This window comes from Dendrobates tinctorius, unplaced genomic scaffold, assembly GCF_039654945.1.
Source record: "Dendrobates tinctorius isolate UK_male_01 unplaced genomic scaffold, ASM3965494v1 ptg000007l, whole genome shotgun sequence".
In the NCBI taxonomy this organism is placed as follows: domain Eukaryota; kingdom Metazoa; phylum Chordata; class Amphibia; order Anura; family Dendrobatidae; genus Dendrobates; species Dendrobates tinctorius.
Genome location: NW_027361675.1, coordinates 29,258,929 through 29,273,400, shown reverse-complemented (window position 1 = coordinate 29,273,400; position 14,472 = coordinate 29,258,929). Strand labels below are relative to the sequence as shown.

Genomic DNA, 14,472 nt, shown 5'->3' with positions numbered 1-14,472 from the left:
TGAATTAGCATGTACTAGCATGTATCTGTCTATGCTTGGCTTCAAATACTTACAACGGAAGAAGGATGGATATGTACCATGCTGCCATTTCCATCCATTTTGCAGAATGTTCTTCCTATTGACCTACAATACAGAACAGAAGCATACACAATGCAAACTAAGCATTTTAATAACATTTAGAGGAATTATTTGCAAATGAATACAGCATGTTGCAGTGATCAGAAACACCAATAATAAATATTTTTACCCAACTTTGATTGATAAATATTGCCAAATATTTTTTTCATTCACTATCTTTCATGTGCTTAATTCTAAGGGCATTAGTTCTCTCTGTAGTTTTTCCTCTTACACAATTCAGAGTTAGTGCTAGTTTGCACCGTAGTCCATTGACCTCACCTTGTTCTTTGTAGTAGCAGAAAGGGCGGTCACGGACTGAGTAAGTGGCCCACCCAGAGCATGCGTTCCCATAGACTAATGCGTTTTTTGATGCATTCCGTACGCAAGCGAACGCATGCTTTTTTTAACGCCGTTGGACGGACCCAAAAATGCAACAGGTTGCGTCTGGCGCGTCTAGACGCACACCTGAAAAAAACCGCATGCGCACGATAACGCAGCCGAACGCATGCAAACGCAAGACCATGCGCACGCCATGCACATGATGCGCTGCGCAAAAAAACGCTAATGTGAAACCAGCCTAACGCAGATGTCATTTTTGACATCTTTTGTGACCTAGCACTAATGTATGTGCTAACGCATGGTAGCTTTTTGTTACCATACGTTAGCCCATACAGGTCTATGCACTGCGAACGCGTTTGATCGCTGTGCGCTATACCTGACACACCCTCGGACGCTGCAGACCGTGTTCGAGGGTGTGTCATGAAGTAACACATCATCATGCCAATTTTGGCATGCGTTAGGATGCGTTACTATTATTGCAGGAAATGGCGGCGTTAACGCTTCCGTTACAAAGCATTAGTGCCGCTATGTAACGGATGCCGTCAGCGCATTGCCCGCAACGCAATGTAAACCCAGCCTTACATAACTCATGCAAACTGAACCAGATGGACCCCACTGATTTCATTATGTCTCAATTTTTAGAATGAGAGAAAAAGGGCATCATACAAAACTTTTTACTTCTGTTCGAAAAACTGATACAAAACTGAACCAAAACCAAATCTCCAAAATAACTAATGGGGTCTCTCTGCTTCAGTTTGCATCAGCTATGCAATGGATCCATTTTGAATTCAGTTTTGCCTGTGAAAATAGCCATATACCTTTCACATAAAACAAACAACCCGTCATCTGGAAATGAATACTGAGCATGCGCAGTAAACCCAGACATGAGTGTGGGACAACCGCCTTAACGTTGAGTTGGTGACCAGTGTAATACTAGAAAGTTGTGGAGTGCTGACTGCCTTTATGGGTCATGCATAGTGTAACACACATAAACCTTTGCAATATCCACACACAATGATCGCTTTTATAACATATGTTAAAACCACTTAAAAAGTTAAAGTTAAGAAGAGGATTTCACAGGGTCTTATGTAGTGGGTTTGAAGTAAATTACTGTTTTCATGTGCCACCTGTGCCCACCCTCTCTCACCCTCTCTTTCAGTGACTGAGATGTCATCATTTCTCCATCTCCATAGGATTGTTATTGTAGCCACTGTCCCCACCAAAAAAACTGTGCAGTCACTGAAGCCTTCCCCCCAGGATTGTTCAGTTAAAATGCATTTATCAAGCAGTCAGTGACAGAAGCCTTTAAAAGGATCAGTCACTTGCGCAAACAAATTGGAGTTAAATACCTTGTAAAAATCCCTGCGCTCCCCTGATTCTGTCACTCTCTTCTTTTTTATGCCGTGTAACTCCTTTACAGAGATATTCACATTTGTTTCTTATGGAGCGCACTCTATAAAATCTTGGCTTTGCAGTCCAACTGGTCATTTCTTCAGAGTCTTCTCTTGTGGCAGAGTCTTTAACCCTTTGCTCCCAGACGCTGCCAATCACAAGTCAGCAATGTCTGAGATTGATAGCATGTTAGATCAGTTGGTGAGCTGTGATTGGCATCATTTGTGAAGGAGGAGTGAAAGTGCACACTTAAAGGGAAAACTATGAAGAAACGACCAGTTGGATGGCATAGCAGAAATTTCACATGGTGTGCTCCAGAAGAAACAAATGTGAACATCTCTGCAATGGAACAACACAGCGCAAAATGGAAAAGAGCAGGAGAATCAGGGGCTCGGGGATTTTTAACTCAGCTTTTAATCAAATGACAGATCCTTTTTAATGCTTTCCAATACCTCCCGGAATGTGAGAGAGTACTGGCACAAACTATTGCGGGGATCTGGTCTTACAGGGAGGCAGACAGCATTTACTCAGCAGTGCTCACTGTCAACCTGCAGTCTCTGCTAAGAGAAGCAGCAGAGCAGGTGAAAAACCTGCCGACCGAAGCTCCACTGTTCGGCCCTTGTGCTGCAGAGGAGAGGGAATAGCAATGCTCATCTTTATACCTCTCTGTTCTGCAGCCCAGTGCTCCAAATCTCTGCCTCATTGAACCCTCTCTGAAAGATGCCAATTTTGCTATTAAATCCACTGTGGGGTGTCGAAGCCAGATGGAGGAAAAAAAGAAAGCACCACCGCCCCCTGCTTGATGCCCTAGGTACTGGTCCTTCAGGGCTTAGTGGAAAATATGGCCCTGTAAATTTGTAGACAATATATACATACATAATTTATTAGGCAACAAATAAAAACTAAGAGTCTATGCATGTATAGTATGCAAAACAATAATGTTAATTGCCTTACTTTCTAGCCACATTAGAAAAAAATCCAGCACACAGACATCGCTGAAGTATCTCATTCTTAGGAATATCACTGCTCTGCACTGGAAAATTCTTTAGCTAAATAAATACATATGGGTAAAAGTGGCATTAGTGTTAAACAAACAGACGTTTCAATATATCTACGGCATATTTAAAAGATCACAAATAAAAGGAAAGATGCACAGAGAAATTTGTTTGTATCAGAAGAAAAGCTAGTATCGGAGTACAAGTGGATAATTATGGTGCATAACATCACAATAATGTATTATTAGACTGGTTTATCAATGTACAGTCATTGCCAAAAAATTGATGGACCCAAATTTTGGTTTTCACAGATTTTTTTGCTTCAATTTTCAGAGTAGCAATTTGCTTTAACTTTAGATTGTTATGAATAGTGATCAGATGAATTACAAAAAAATTGCAAAGTCATTCCTTGCCTTGAAAATTAATCAAAAAAACATAATTTCAACTGAATTTGAGTGAACTTCTCGTTAGCTCAGGAGAAAGTGTCAACGAGGACAAAGAAACTGGCACTACTTTGTCATGCTGACTGAATTATGACAGCAGACTGGTTGATTTAGGCCAAGTTCACATATTCAGTATTTGGTCCTTATTTTACATCAGTATCTGTAAGTCAAAACCAGGAGTGCAACAATCAGAAGAAAAGTATAATAGAAACACGTCACCACTTTTGTATTTTTCACCTACTCCTGATTTATAAGTATAAGTCTTGAAAAGTAAGGGGAAGTTCTGTAAATATTGAGTCATTGCATAAACTTGGGGTATTAGTCTAGAAAAGTGTAAAAACCCTATGAAATGCTTATAATTAATTAGCCTACAGTAATAATAGAAACCTCTGAGTAAAAAAAAAAAAAAATCTAAAAACACTGAAGCAGTACATTTTTTGAAAACCAAATTTGTGTCAGTCTCAAAACTTTTCGCTACGATTATACACATTAATAATAATAATTTTATTTCTATAGTGCCAACATATTCCGCAGCACTTCACATTATAGAGGGGACATGTACAGACAGTAGACATTACAGCATAGCATAGCAATAAACACATAGATCAAAACAGATACCAAGAAGAACGAGGGCCCTGCTCGCAAGCTTACAAACTATAAGGGAAAAGGGGAGACACGAAAGGTGTAAAGCAGAGCTAGAGGAACTACCATTGCATCTATACTATAAAATATGTATTTATATAAGAAGCTTCTATGAAAATGCTTTGGACAGAGACCCTAGTGGAAGCAATGATCCATACAAAATTGTATGTGCTTTATAAAGCAGTGTCTGTGACGTACAACAGATCAATAGGACATGTAAGGATGTGTTGGTAAGCATACAAAGCATACCCAAATGATTCATTTTATAGCACCCTTAGTTCCAGGGCTCTGCACATTGGAAAACAGGGTTTTCAATGCATAATAATTACTGTACAATACATAAGGTACAAAAATGATAACTAAGCACAGCTAAACAAGTGGCAGACAGGTGCAATGAGAGCGAGGACTCTGGCGGTGAGGGCTTACAATTGAATCAAAAGACTACAAAGTCAGGAACATGTACAAATTATATGTAAATTTGTAACATATCGAGAGCTCTTTGTAGTCTCCAGAACTGCTTTTTTCCCCAGCATGTTCTATGTAATATTTACCCCTGTATACTCATAGAAATGGCTATGGATGCATATGGGTCAATGTATGAGTTACAAGAAAGGGTGGAGGACAGATTTCTTGACAACAGTAATTACAGAAAGTAAAGTACAAACCTGTTTTAGCTTAGTTGTAATATCTCTAAGCTGCTTTTCCACACTGAAAGCAGATTTTACAGCTCTCCAGTGAACGGCATGTTTGTGACACCAGGAAACAGGATTGTCACTGGGAAACAAAAATATAATCTTATCTCCTGCATAAAACGCCAACATTGATGTATCTGTACTGTAACATAAATGAAAGGGAATCTGTCAGCAGGATTTCACCCACCAAACTACAGTATTTATATGTGCATGTAGCTCTTTCAAAGAGAAGTCCAGCAATATCTTTACATGGTCAGTCCGTTCCTGTGGTACTGAGAAATCAGCATTTGAACTGCAAATGAAACTGTAGATAGGAAGCCTCTGTCACACCAGCTCTATTGCCCACTGGGCGTCGCCTACACCTACATGACTGACAGCTTCTATGCTGTATAACATCAGGAAAAGGAGCAGTCGGTCAAGCATTAAGGCTGTGTGCACACGATGCAGATTTGCAGCGGATCCTACCGGGCAGAAACGTTGCATATCCGCATTGTGATGTACAGTAGCCTTAAAATCAATGAAAAAAAAAAAAAAACACCGCTGTGCAGACGCTGCGGATTTTTGTGCGGGTTTTCATGCGGTACAAAATCCGCAGCATGTTACTTCTTTTGTGCGGTTTTCCATCTCCCGTCACCAAATCCGCAGGGCAAAAACCGCAGTGGAAAACCGCACAAAAACCGCAATAAAACCGCAGGAAAAATGGAAGAAATCCGCAGGAAAAATGCAGGTCATTTGACCTGCGGATTTCTTCCATTCTGCGCGGAAAAATCGGCAGGGCTAAAAAGTCCATCTGCACTCAGCCTAAGATAAGAGGTATTGGATGCAGTAGGTGGGCAGCGCTGCTGGAGTAAATAAATTCTTCAGAAATTATGATGAGAATAAAGTTTTTTTTTATTCACAATGCGTTTCAATGCTGTACCTGCATCTTTATCAAGTGAAAGAACCAATGTAACAATTTGTTTTTCACTTGATAAAGACACCGATACTGTGCTGAAACGTGTTGTTAATAAAAAAACATTCTCATCATACTTTCTGAAAAATTGATTTACTCTAGTAGCTCAGCCCACATTACACGTTCATCCAACTGGATCCAGTATCTCCTGGATGATTTCTTCCGCCAGCCACAGGGCAGCAGCAGCTGTTTTTCTTCATGCCTGTCACAACTCCACCAGGTGAGCGCATCCAGCACTCTCCTATTCTCCCTCCATAGAGTACAGTATCACCTGTGAGACAGTGACCAGCGTTGTTGTGAAAGGCCAGTAAGTGTCGCATAGTAGGAGGAGGTCCTCTGCGCTGTAAGCCTGGAATGTTTCTCTGGGACTTGTAGTTCCACGAGCCTTGCTTAGTGTATAAGTAGCTGGGCTTCCAGAGTTTTTAGCAGAGCTGGGCAGGTCTGACTAACCACACACATCCCATCAATGGGTGTGTCTCATACAATATAATTAGACTGTGGTTTGGTCACATGGAAGGTCCTGTAAGAGGACAGGTTTCCTGAAAACCACATGGTGGAGATCATGTACCTGCAGAGTCTGTGACGGCTACTGCGTTGGGGAAGCTACCGTCCTTCTGTGGATCTGGAACTGATGGATGTGAGCTTGTCATGCAATTCATAGTACAGGTCAGTGATCCCAGTAAGGCAGCTTCCATGGAAATGTATGTGCCTGCAGAGCCCATGACTACTATCAGCGTGGGGGGAAGCTATTGTCCTTCTGTGGGTCTGGAACTGGCGGATGTGAGCTTGGCAGGAAAGTCACAGTACGGGTCAGTGATCCCAGTAAGGCAGCTTTCCTGGAAGTCAGGACCCATGTGATGCCAGCCTTTGAAGTCTGCAACACTGCCAAGCAGGTAACCCAGAGCTTAAGGGACTGTGTGCACTGACGAGGATCAGTTAATGAACTGTGCGGACATAACCGCAGTTGAGAGTGGACTGTATGTTAGGTCTGTAATGTTTTACATGGCCTACAGGGGTTTATGATTTGCAAAATAAACCGCATAGACTGTTTAAGTGGAAAAACCGTTCCTGTGTGCCTTAAATCCCGCTGCAAAGTGAGTGTCCCCCAATACATTCAGTGAGCGCTGCACTACACACCCTACTGTGCGTCCTGTCTCCCACTTCTAGATTTATACAAACATTAGGAGGCAGCACTGGGTGGAGAATAGAGAGAGCTGGAGTGACAGCTTAAAGGCGGATTTCTCAGTGACGGAGGAACGGACGGGCCATATAAACGTATTCCTGGCCTTGTCTGAAAGTGCTACATGTGCATATAGTTTGTGGTCTGAAATCATGCTGGCAGATTTCCTTTACGAGTTTACAAGACTGGGGCAAATATGAAAAACTTTAGTATGTTTGAATGATGCCTGGGACATTTTCTATAAATGTTTATATCATGGACTTTTCATTGATGGCCTTTACTAAAAGAAAACCTGTCACAAGGTGAAAAGTGACCATTTTACACTATTTTAATCTGCCATACGGTTCCAAAAATAATTAGCCTTTTTTTACTTTGTGATAATTTTTATGGTCTTTACAAGGTGGCAGTGATCACATGATTCTCTGGGGGTGTTTACTTTACACTGCTCTGCATTATTGCACTTTATGCAATGTCCCCTTGTAAAGACCATAAAAATTACCACTAAATAAAAAAGGCCTAGATCTCTGGTGTATTTGAAAATAGCAAAATTGATTACTCAATAAGAGCAAAAACTGGCCACTTTTGACCTAGTGACAGATCCTCTGAAGAAAAAAACAGCAGTGTCTCATCATCATCATTCCCTTTCTTCAGTCATCTGTAGCTGTTTCTTCTTCGAGGGAGTATGACAATTAAATTACCTATTATTTAAATCAAGTTTTATGTTAAAAAGTTTTTTTTTTTCATATAACTATATTAAAAAAATCTTGCAATTTTCACATTAGGCACTAAGCTTACTTCCTGCTGGTCGCATAGACATTAGCAGCAATGGACTGACTGAGAACATATTGGTTCATATAGAAGACTTGTGAGCTTGTAATCTGAAGATGCTCTAATTCAGAGAAAGGTCATTGTGATGGGAATATCACCTAGGCTGATGATCCTTTGTCTATAGAGGTGTTACCTTTCATTGTAATACTTTCTGAGATGATCATGTCTGCTTAAAAGTCTTCAGGCAATCAGTTTAGTATAAAGGCCCCTTCTCACATAGCGAGATCGCTGAAGCGTCACCGATTTTGTGACGCAACAGCGACCTCGCCAGCGATCTCGCTACATGTGACACACAGCGGCAACCACTTCCCCCGCTGGACATCGCTGATCGTGCTCGAATGTTCTGGGCCATTTTTTCATCGTTGGTGTCCCGCTGGCCAGTATGCATCGCTGTGTTTGACGCCGACGAGTGACCTAGTTGGCGAAGCAGAACTCAGGGACGCAGTCGGGAATAGTCTGAAATGCTGCTGTGTGACAAGGTACCAAAGACCGCCGAGGTCGTGATATGGATCGCTGGATCGTTGCTGCGTCGCTGAAGAGATCTGCTTGTTTGGCAGCTTACTAGCGACCATTTAGCGACGCACCAGCGATCCCTACCAGGTCGTATCGTTGTTGGGATCGCTGGTGTGTCGCTAAGTGAAATGGGAACCTAAGGTTTAAAAGCTAGTGTAAAAATTACAAGTTTTCTGTATTGAAAATTGAAAAAAAAGGAAACTAATTTTAAAAGGTACATTTAACACAAAAACCTGATTTACGCAATATGTAATTTCCTGAACACACCTTCCCCTTAAGATCAAACAAGGATGCCAAAATATAGAAGGGCTGTTAAAAGAAAAAAAAAAAACCAGTGTACACATGCCTTAAAATGTTAAAGGGAATCTGTAAAATCCTTTCCAACCATAACCCAACAATAGCACTGAGTAGTGGACTGAAATAGATGTAGAAATATATTTTTTGTTTTCTCTGCAATTAAGCATCTTTTTACAGTCACAAACTTTTATCACATATGCAAATGAGGTTACAAATGCCCAGTGGACAGTCCCATTAAAGCAAGTGTTCTCCTCAGCAAGCCCTGACCCATGGCGTTGTTATATGTTTAAAGGGAGTCTGTCTCCCCCAAAATGCATGTTAAACTTGCTATACAGTGATATAGGGGACTTAGCCCCTACGGAAACCATACTATCTCTGTACATGTTATAGTTACAATGCTTGAGAGAATTACCGTAATTTTAATTAAAAAACAAATCAGGGGGCTTTGGTGCAATCTTGGTGTTGCCAAGAGTTCACTGCAATATTATGCCCCCTCAATTAGCATTGGGGGACTTCCACCCTCTTCTGGGCAAGCGAGCGCTATCAATCACAGCAAGCACTGCCTGAACCCAGCCGTGTGTCTGCACATGTGCACTCATACTGCTTGAGCCTGGTCACACATACATTGCGTCAGTGCCTATGAGCATACAGTGTACACAGGCGTGTTCTCCTACTTGGCTCCCCTTCTGCATCCACAGCTCGCTGCAATCCTACACCCATAAATATAGCGGCTTTAGAGAAAAAACAGAGATAACTCACCTGTCAAATACTGTGTGCATACGGCTCAGGGCAGTTTTAGGAAGCATTTACAGGCAAGCAGGCTGAGTTCAGGCAATGCTAGCTCTGGACAAGCGAGCACTAACAATCAGTACACCATTGATGCACCAAAGCTTCCTCATTTGCATTTGAATTAAAAGTAATTTTCTCAAGAACTCTAAGACCAAAATATACAGTGCTAGTGTAATTTTAATAGAGGCCAAGTCCCCTACATCTTTGTACAGCTAGTCCAACATGCATTTTCGGGGTGACAGACTCCCTTTAATGACTAATCGTGATCTGACGGCACTCCTTTTAATACGAACTATATGTTAATAATGCGCTCATAAATGTTTTCTGTTTATTAAAATGCACTTGTCACCAATTTTCAGCTTGTCATCAGTATTAGTTTATTATCTTGTAGACATAAATAACATTAAGGACAACTACAAAATAATCTACTAAAACAAAATCATGTAGAGTAGAATATATTTATCTTATGATTCAATACTGGTGAAAGACACTCTTTAAACTTACCTAGACTTGCATTGTTCAAAAATGAAGAAAAGAGTGGCAAAGTCATTGTTTCCGCCAGCCATTTCAGATATTGTTTTGTGACTTTCTTCAGCTTCCTTTTGTTTTTGAGTCACTGCTAAAATAAGCAGATGATGTTCTTTTATTTATAATATGCTACAAGGACTTAATTGCAGAAGGCCAAGTAAGAAGATTACAAACGTTATGGTGCAGCACAAAAACATGGACTCTAGCAGGCTGTATTGAAGTCTCACGATCTGGACACTAGTGGGAAAACAAGTGACGGAAATTATTTTTCTTGAAGAGAATTACTTTGTATTCGTGAATGTATGTACCAATGGTCAGGGTCATAAATAGAAATCATGAGGCCCCATAGCAAAATAAGAATTACCCCCCCCCCCCCTCCAATAAATTTCTGTGTATATATGTATTTACAGACAACGACAAATAGTGCACCCGCTGAAGCCCCTTAATATTCTCACCTACTACATTACCCTTTCATGTCACTCCTACAGTATTACACCCTCTAAAATGCCCTACCCCAAACATGGTATGATACTAGCACAGTGAATTCCCTTACATAATTTGTCTTCACAGTACCCCCCAAGCATATTATGACGACCCAACAGAATGTGTCACCTAATGTACCAACATAACACAGTATGATGCCCCACAACACAGTATGATGCCCCACAACACAGTATGATGCCCCACAACACAGTATGATGCCCCACAACACAGTATGATGCCCCACAACACAGTATGATGCCCCACAACACAGTATGATGCCCCACAACACAGTATGATGCCCCACAACACAGTATGATGCCCCACAACACAGTATGATGCCGCACTGTGCTCTACAACACAGTATGATGCCCCACAACACAGTATGATGCCCCACTGTGCTCCAGAACACAGTATGATGCCCCACTGTGCTCCACAAGACACTATGATGCCCCACAACACAGTATGATGCCGCACTGTGCTCTACAACACAGTATGATGCCCCACAACACAGTATGATGCCCCACTGTGCTCCAGAACACAGCATGATGATGCCCCACTGTGCTCCACAACACAGTATGATGCCCCACTGTGCTCCACAACACCAGTATGATGCCCCACTGTGCTCCACAAGACAGTATGATGCCCCACTGTGCTCCACAACACAGTATAATGCCCCACTGTGCTCCAGAACACAGTATGAAGCCCCACTGTGCTCCACAAGACACTATGATGCCCCACAACACAGTATGATGCCGCACTGTGCTCTACAACACAGTATGATGCCCGACAACACAGTATGATGCCCCACTGTGCTCCAGAACACAGTATGATGCCCCACTGTGCTCCACAAGACACTATGATGCCCCACAACACAGTATGATGCCGCACTGTGCTCTACAACACAGTATGATGCCCCACAACACAGTATGATGCCCCACTGTGCTCCAGAACACAGCATGATGATGCCCCACTGTGCTCCACAACACAGTATGATGCCCCACTGTGCTCCACAACACCAGTATGATGCCCCACTGTGCTCCACAACACCAGTATGATGCCCCACTGTGCTCCACAAGACAGTATGATGCCCCACTGTGCTCCACAACACAGTATAATGCCCCACTGTGCTCCACAACACAGTATGATGCCCCACTGTGCTCCACAAGACACTATGATGCCCCACAACACAGTATGATGCTGCACTGTGCTCTACAACACAGTATGATGCCCCACAACACAGTATGATGCCCCACTGTGCTCCAGAACACAGTATGATGCCCCACTGTGCTCCACAAGACACTATGATGCCCCACAACACAGTATGATGCCGCACTGTGCTCTACAACACAGTATGATGCCCCACAACACAGTATGATGCCCCACTGTGCTCCAGAACACAGCATGATGATGCCCCACTGTGCTCCACAACACAGTATGATGCCCCACTGTGCTCCACGACACCAGTATGATGCCCCACTGTGCTCCACAAGACAGTATGATGCCCCACTGTGCTCCACAACACAGTATAATGCCCCACTGTGCTCCAGAACACAGTATGATGCCCCACTGTGCTCCACAAGACACTATGATGCCCCACAACACAGTATGATGCCGCACTGTGCTCTACAACACAGTATGATGCCCCACAACACAGTATGATGCCCCACTGTGCTCCAGAACACAGTATGATGCCCCACTGTGCTCCACAAGACACAATGATGCCCCACAACACAGTATGATGCCGCACTGTGCTCTACAACACAGTATGATGCCCCACAACACAGTATGATGCCGCACTGTGCTCTACAACACAGTATGATGCCCCACAACACGGTATGATGCCGCACTGTTCTCCACAACAAAGTATGATGACTCAACAGAATATTTAAACTACTGTACCCACAAAACAAAGTATGATGCTCCACTGTACAACCTAACACTGCACTGGGATTCCTCCAGATATGGATCCTAAAGTGGCCGCAAGGACTGCCACTATTAGTAGTAGGTCACTGCCAAAGGTATTAAATGTCAATTGTAATACACTGGGTGCAGAATTATTAGGCAAATGAGTATTTTGATCGCATCTTCCTTTTTATACATGTTGTCCTACTCCAAGCTGTATAGGCTTGAAAGCCAACTGCCAATTATGTATATCAGGTGATTTGCATCTCTGTAATGAGGAGGGGTGTGGCCTAATAACATCAACACCCTATATAAGGTGCGCTTAATTATTAGGCAACTTCCTTTCCTTTGGCAAAATGGGTCCGAAGAAAGATTTGACGGACTCTGAAAAGTCAAAAATTGTGAGATGTCTTGCAGAGGGATGCAGCAGTCTTGAAATTGCCAAACTTTTGAAGCGTGATCACTGAACAATCAGGCGTTTCATGGCAAATATCCAACAGGGTCGCAAGAAGCGTGTTGATAAAAAAGGCGCAAAATAACTGCCCATGAATTGAGGAAAATCAAGCGTGAAGCTGCCAAGATGCCATTTGCCACCAGTTTTGCCATAGTTCAGAGCTGCAACGTTACTGGATTATCAAAAAGCTCAAGGTGTGCCATACTCAGGGACATGGACAAGCTAAGGAAGGCTGAAAAACGACCACCTTTCAACAAAAAACATAAGATAAAACGTCAAGACTGGGCCAAGAAATATCTTAAGACTGATTTTTCTAAGGTTTTATGGATTGATGAAACGAGAGCGACTCTTGATTGGCCAGATGGATGGGCCCAAGGCTGGATCAGTAAACGGCAGAGAGTTCCACTCCGACTCAGACGCCAGCAAGGTGGAGGTGGGGTACTGGTATGGGCTGGTATCATCAAAGATGAACTTGTGGGACCTTTTCGGGTTGAGGATGGAGTGAAGCCTAACTCCCAGACCTACTGGCAGTGTCTGGAAGACACCTTCTTCAAGCAGTGGTACAGGAAGAAGTCGGTATCGTTCAAGAAAAACATGATTTTCATGCAGGACAATGCTCCATCATATGCATCCAAATACACCACAACGTCGCTGGCCAGTAAAGGTCTAAAAGAAGAAAAAAATAATGACATGGCCCCCTTGTTCACCTGATCTGAACCCCATAGAGAACCTGTGGTCCCTCATAAAATGTGAGATCTACAGGGAGTGAAAACATTACACCTCTCCGAACAGTGTCTGGGAGGCTGTGGTTGCTGCTGCATGCAATGTTGATCGTAAACAGATCAAGCAACTGACAGAATCTATGGATGGAAGGCTTTTGAGTGTCATCGTAAAGAAAGATGGCTATATTGGTCATTGATTTTTTTTGTTTTGTTTTTGAATGTCAGAAATGTTTATTTCTAAATTTTGTGTTACTCTATTTGTTTACCTGGTGAAAATAAATAAGTGAGATGGGTATATATTTGGTTTTTATTAAGTTGCCTAATAATTCTGCACTGTAATAGTTACCTGCACAAACAGATATCCTCCTAAGATAGCCAAATCTAAAAAAAAACCACTCCAACTTCCAAAAATATTAAGCTTTGATATCTATGAGTCTTTTGGGTTGATTGAGAACATAGTTGTTATTCAATAAGAAAAAGAATCCTCTCAAATACAACTTGCCTAATAATTCTGCACACGGTATAACAAGTACAGCGCTCAGCTTTTCCAAGCCAGGCTATAGATAAGGAATGGAGCCGAGGTTGAGTATGCGCATCTCCACTCAATTCAAGATGGGGCTACAGAGGCCCGATCACTGGGTGCCTCAGCATTTGAAAACTCCTTTGGATAAGGAATAACTTGAGATTCTGGTAACAACACATTAAATGTAACTTAAAGTTTCCACCAAAAATTTGACATATCCCTGTACTTCTGTATGGTATACCGTTAGGTTTACTTCCCCTAATGCAGTGCGCTTACAAAGCTTTAGTGACAATACTCAAGTCATCACTTCCTATACCTGTTTCTGAATAATAAAGAAGTGATCTAGTGATTCATCTTATTTATATTCTCCAATTTTACTCTTTAGTTTTAAAGACTAAAGAGTCACCAGTGACTCACTGTAGAGTAGATTCCTGTTAAGTCTTCAGTAAAACGTAAACTCCCTTTTAACAATAAAGGTCTACATAAAAAGTGTAATAACTTTGTAATTATTTTCCTGTGCTTACTGATTTTGAGGTGGTTTTCTTCTGCACAATTTACACCCACATTTCTGCTAAAATCAGAATTCAGTTTTTCTGCACTCCACAGGCAATAAGTAGCTGTAATCATGTAACTGTCATCTGAGCTTCTAAAATGATTAAAATCTGCAACTTACCACTGTAA

At 42.0% G+C, this 14,472-nt stretch overlaps 1 protein-coding gene across 3 annotated transcripts in view; it reads right to left on the bottom strand.

Moving 5' to 3' along the window:
* The window catches only part of DHX40 (DEAH-box helicase 40), a 139,414-nt gene that overhangs the window by 21,926 nt on the left and 103,016 nt on the right, over positions 1-14,472 (bottom strand). For 2 of the 3 annotated variants that reach the window (XM_073572966.1, XM_073572968.1), the window contains exons 13-16: positions 9,684-9,798; positions 4,594-4,702; positions 2,803-2,897; positions 54-123 (exon numbers count right to left, since the gene is read on the bottom strand). In XM_073572966.1, the coding sequence (XP_073429067.1) occupies positions 54-123; positions 2,803-2,897; positions 4,594-4,702; positions 9,684-9,798 (389 nt within the window). The remainder of the gene's footprint in view (positions 1-53; positions 124-2,802; positions 2,898-4,593; positions 4,703-9,683; positions 9,799-14,472) is intronic. The other variant, XM_073572969.1, reaches the window with a different exon arrangement.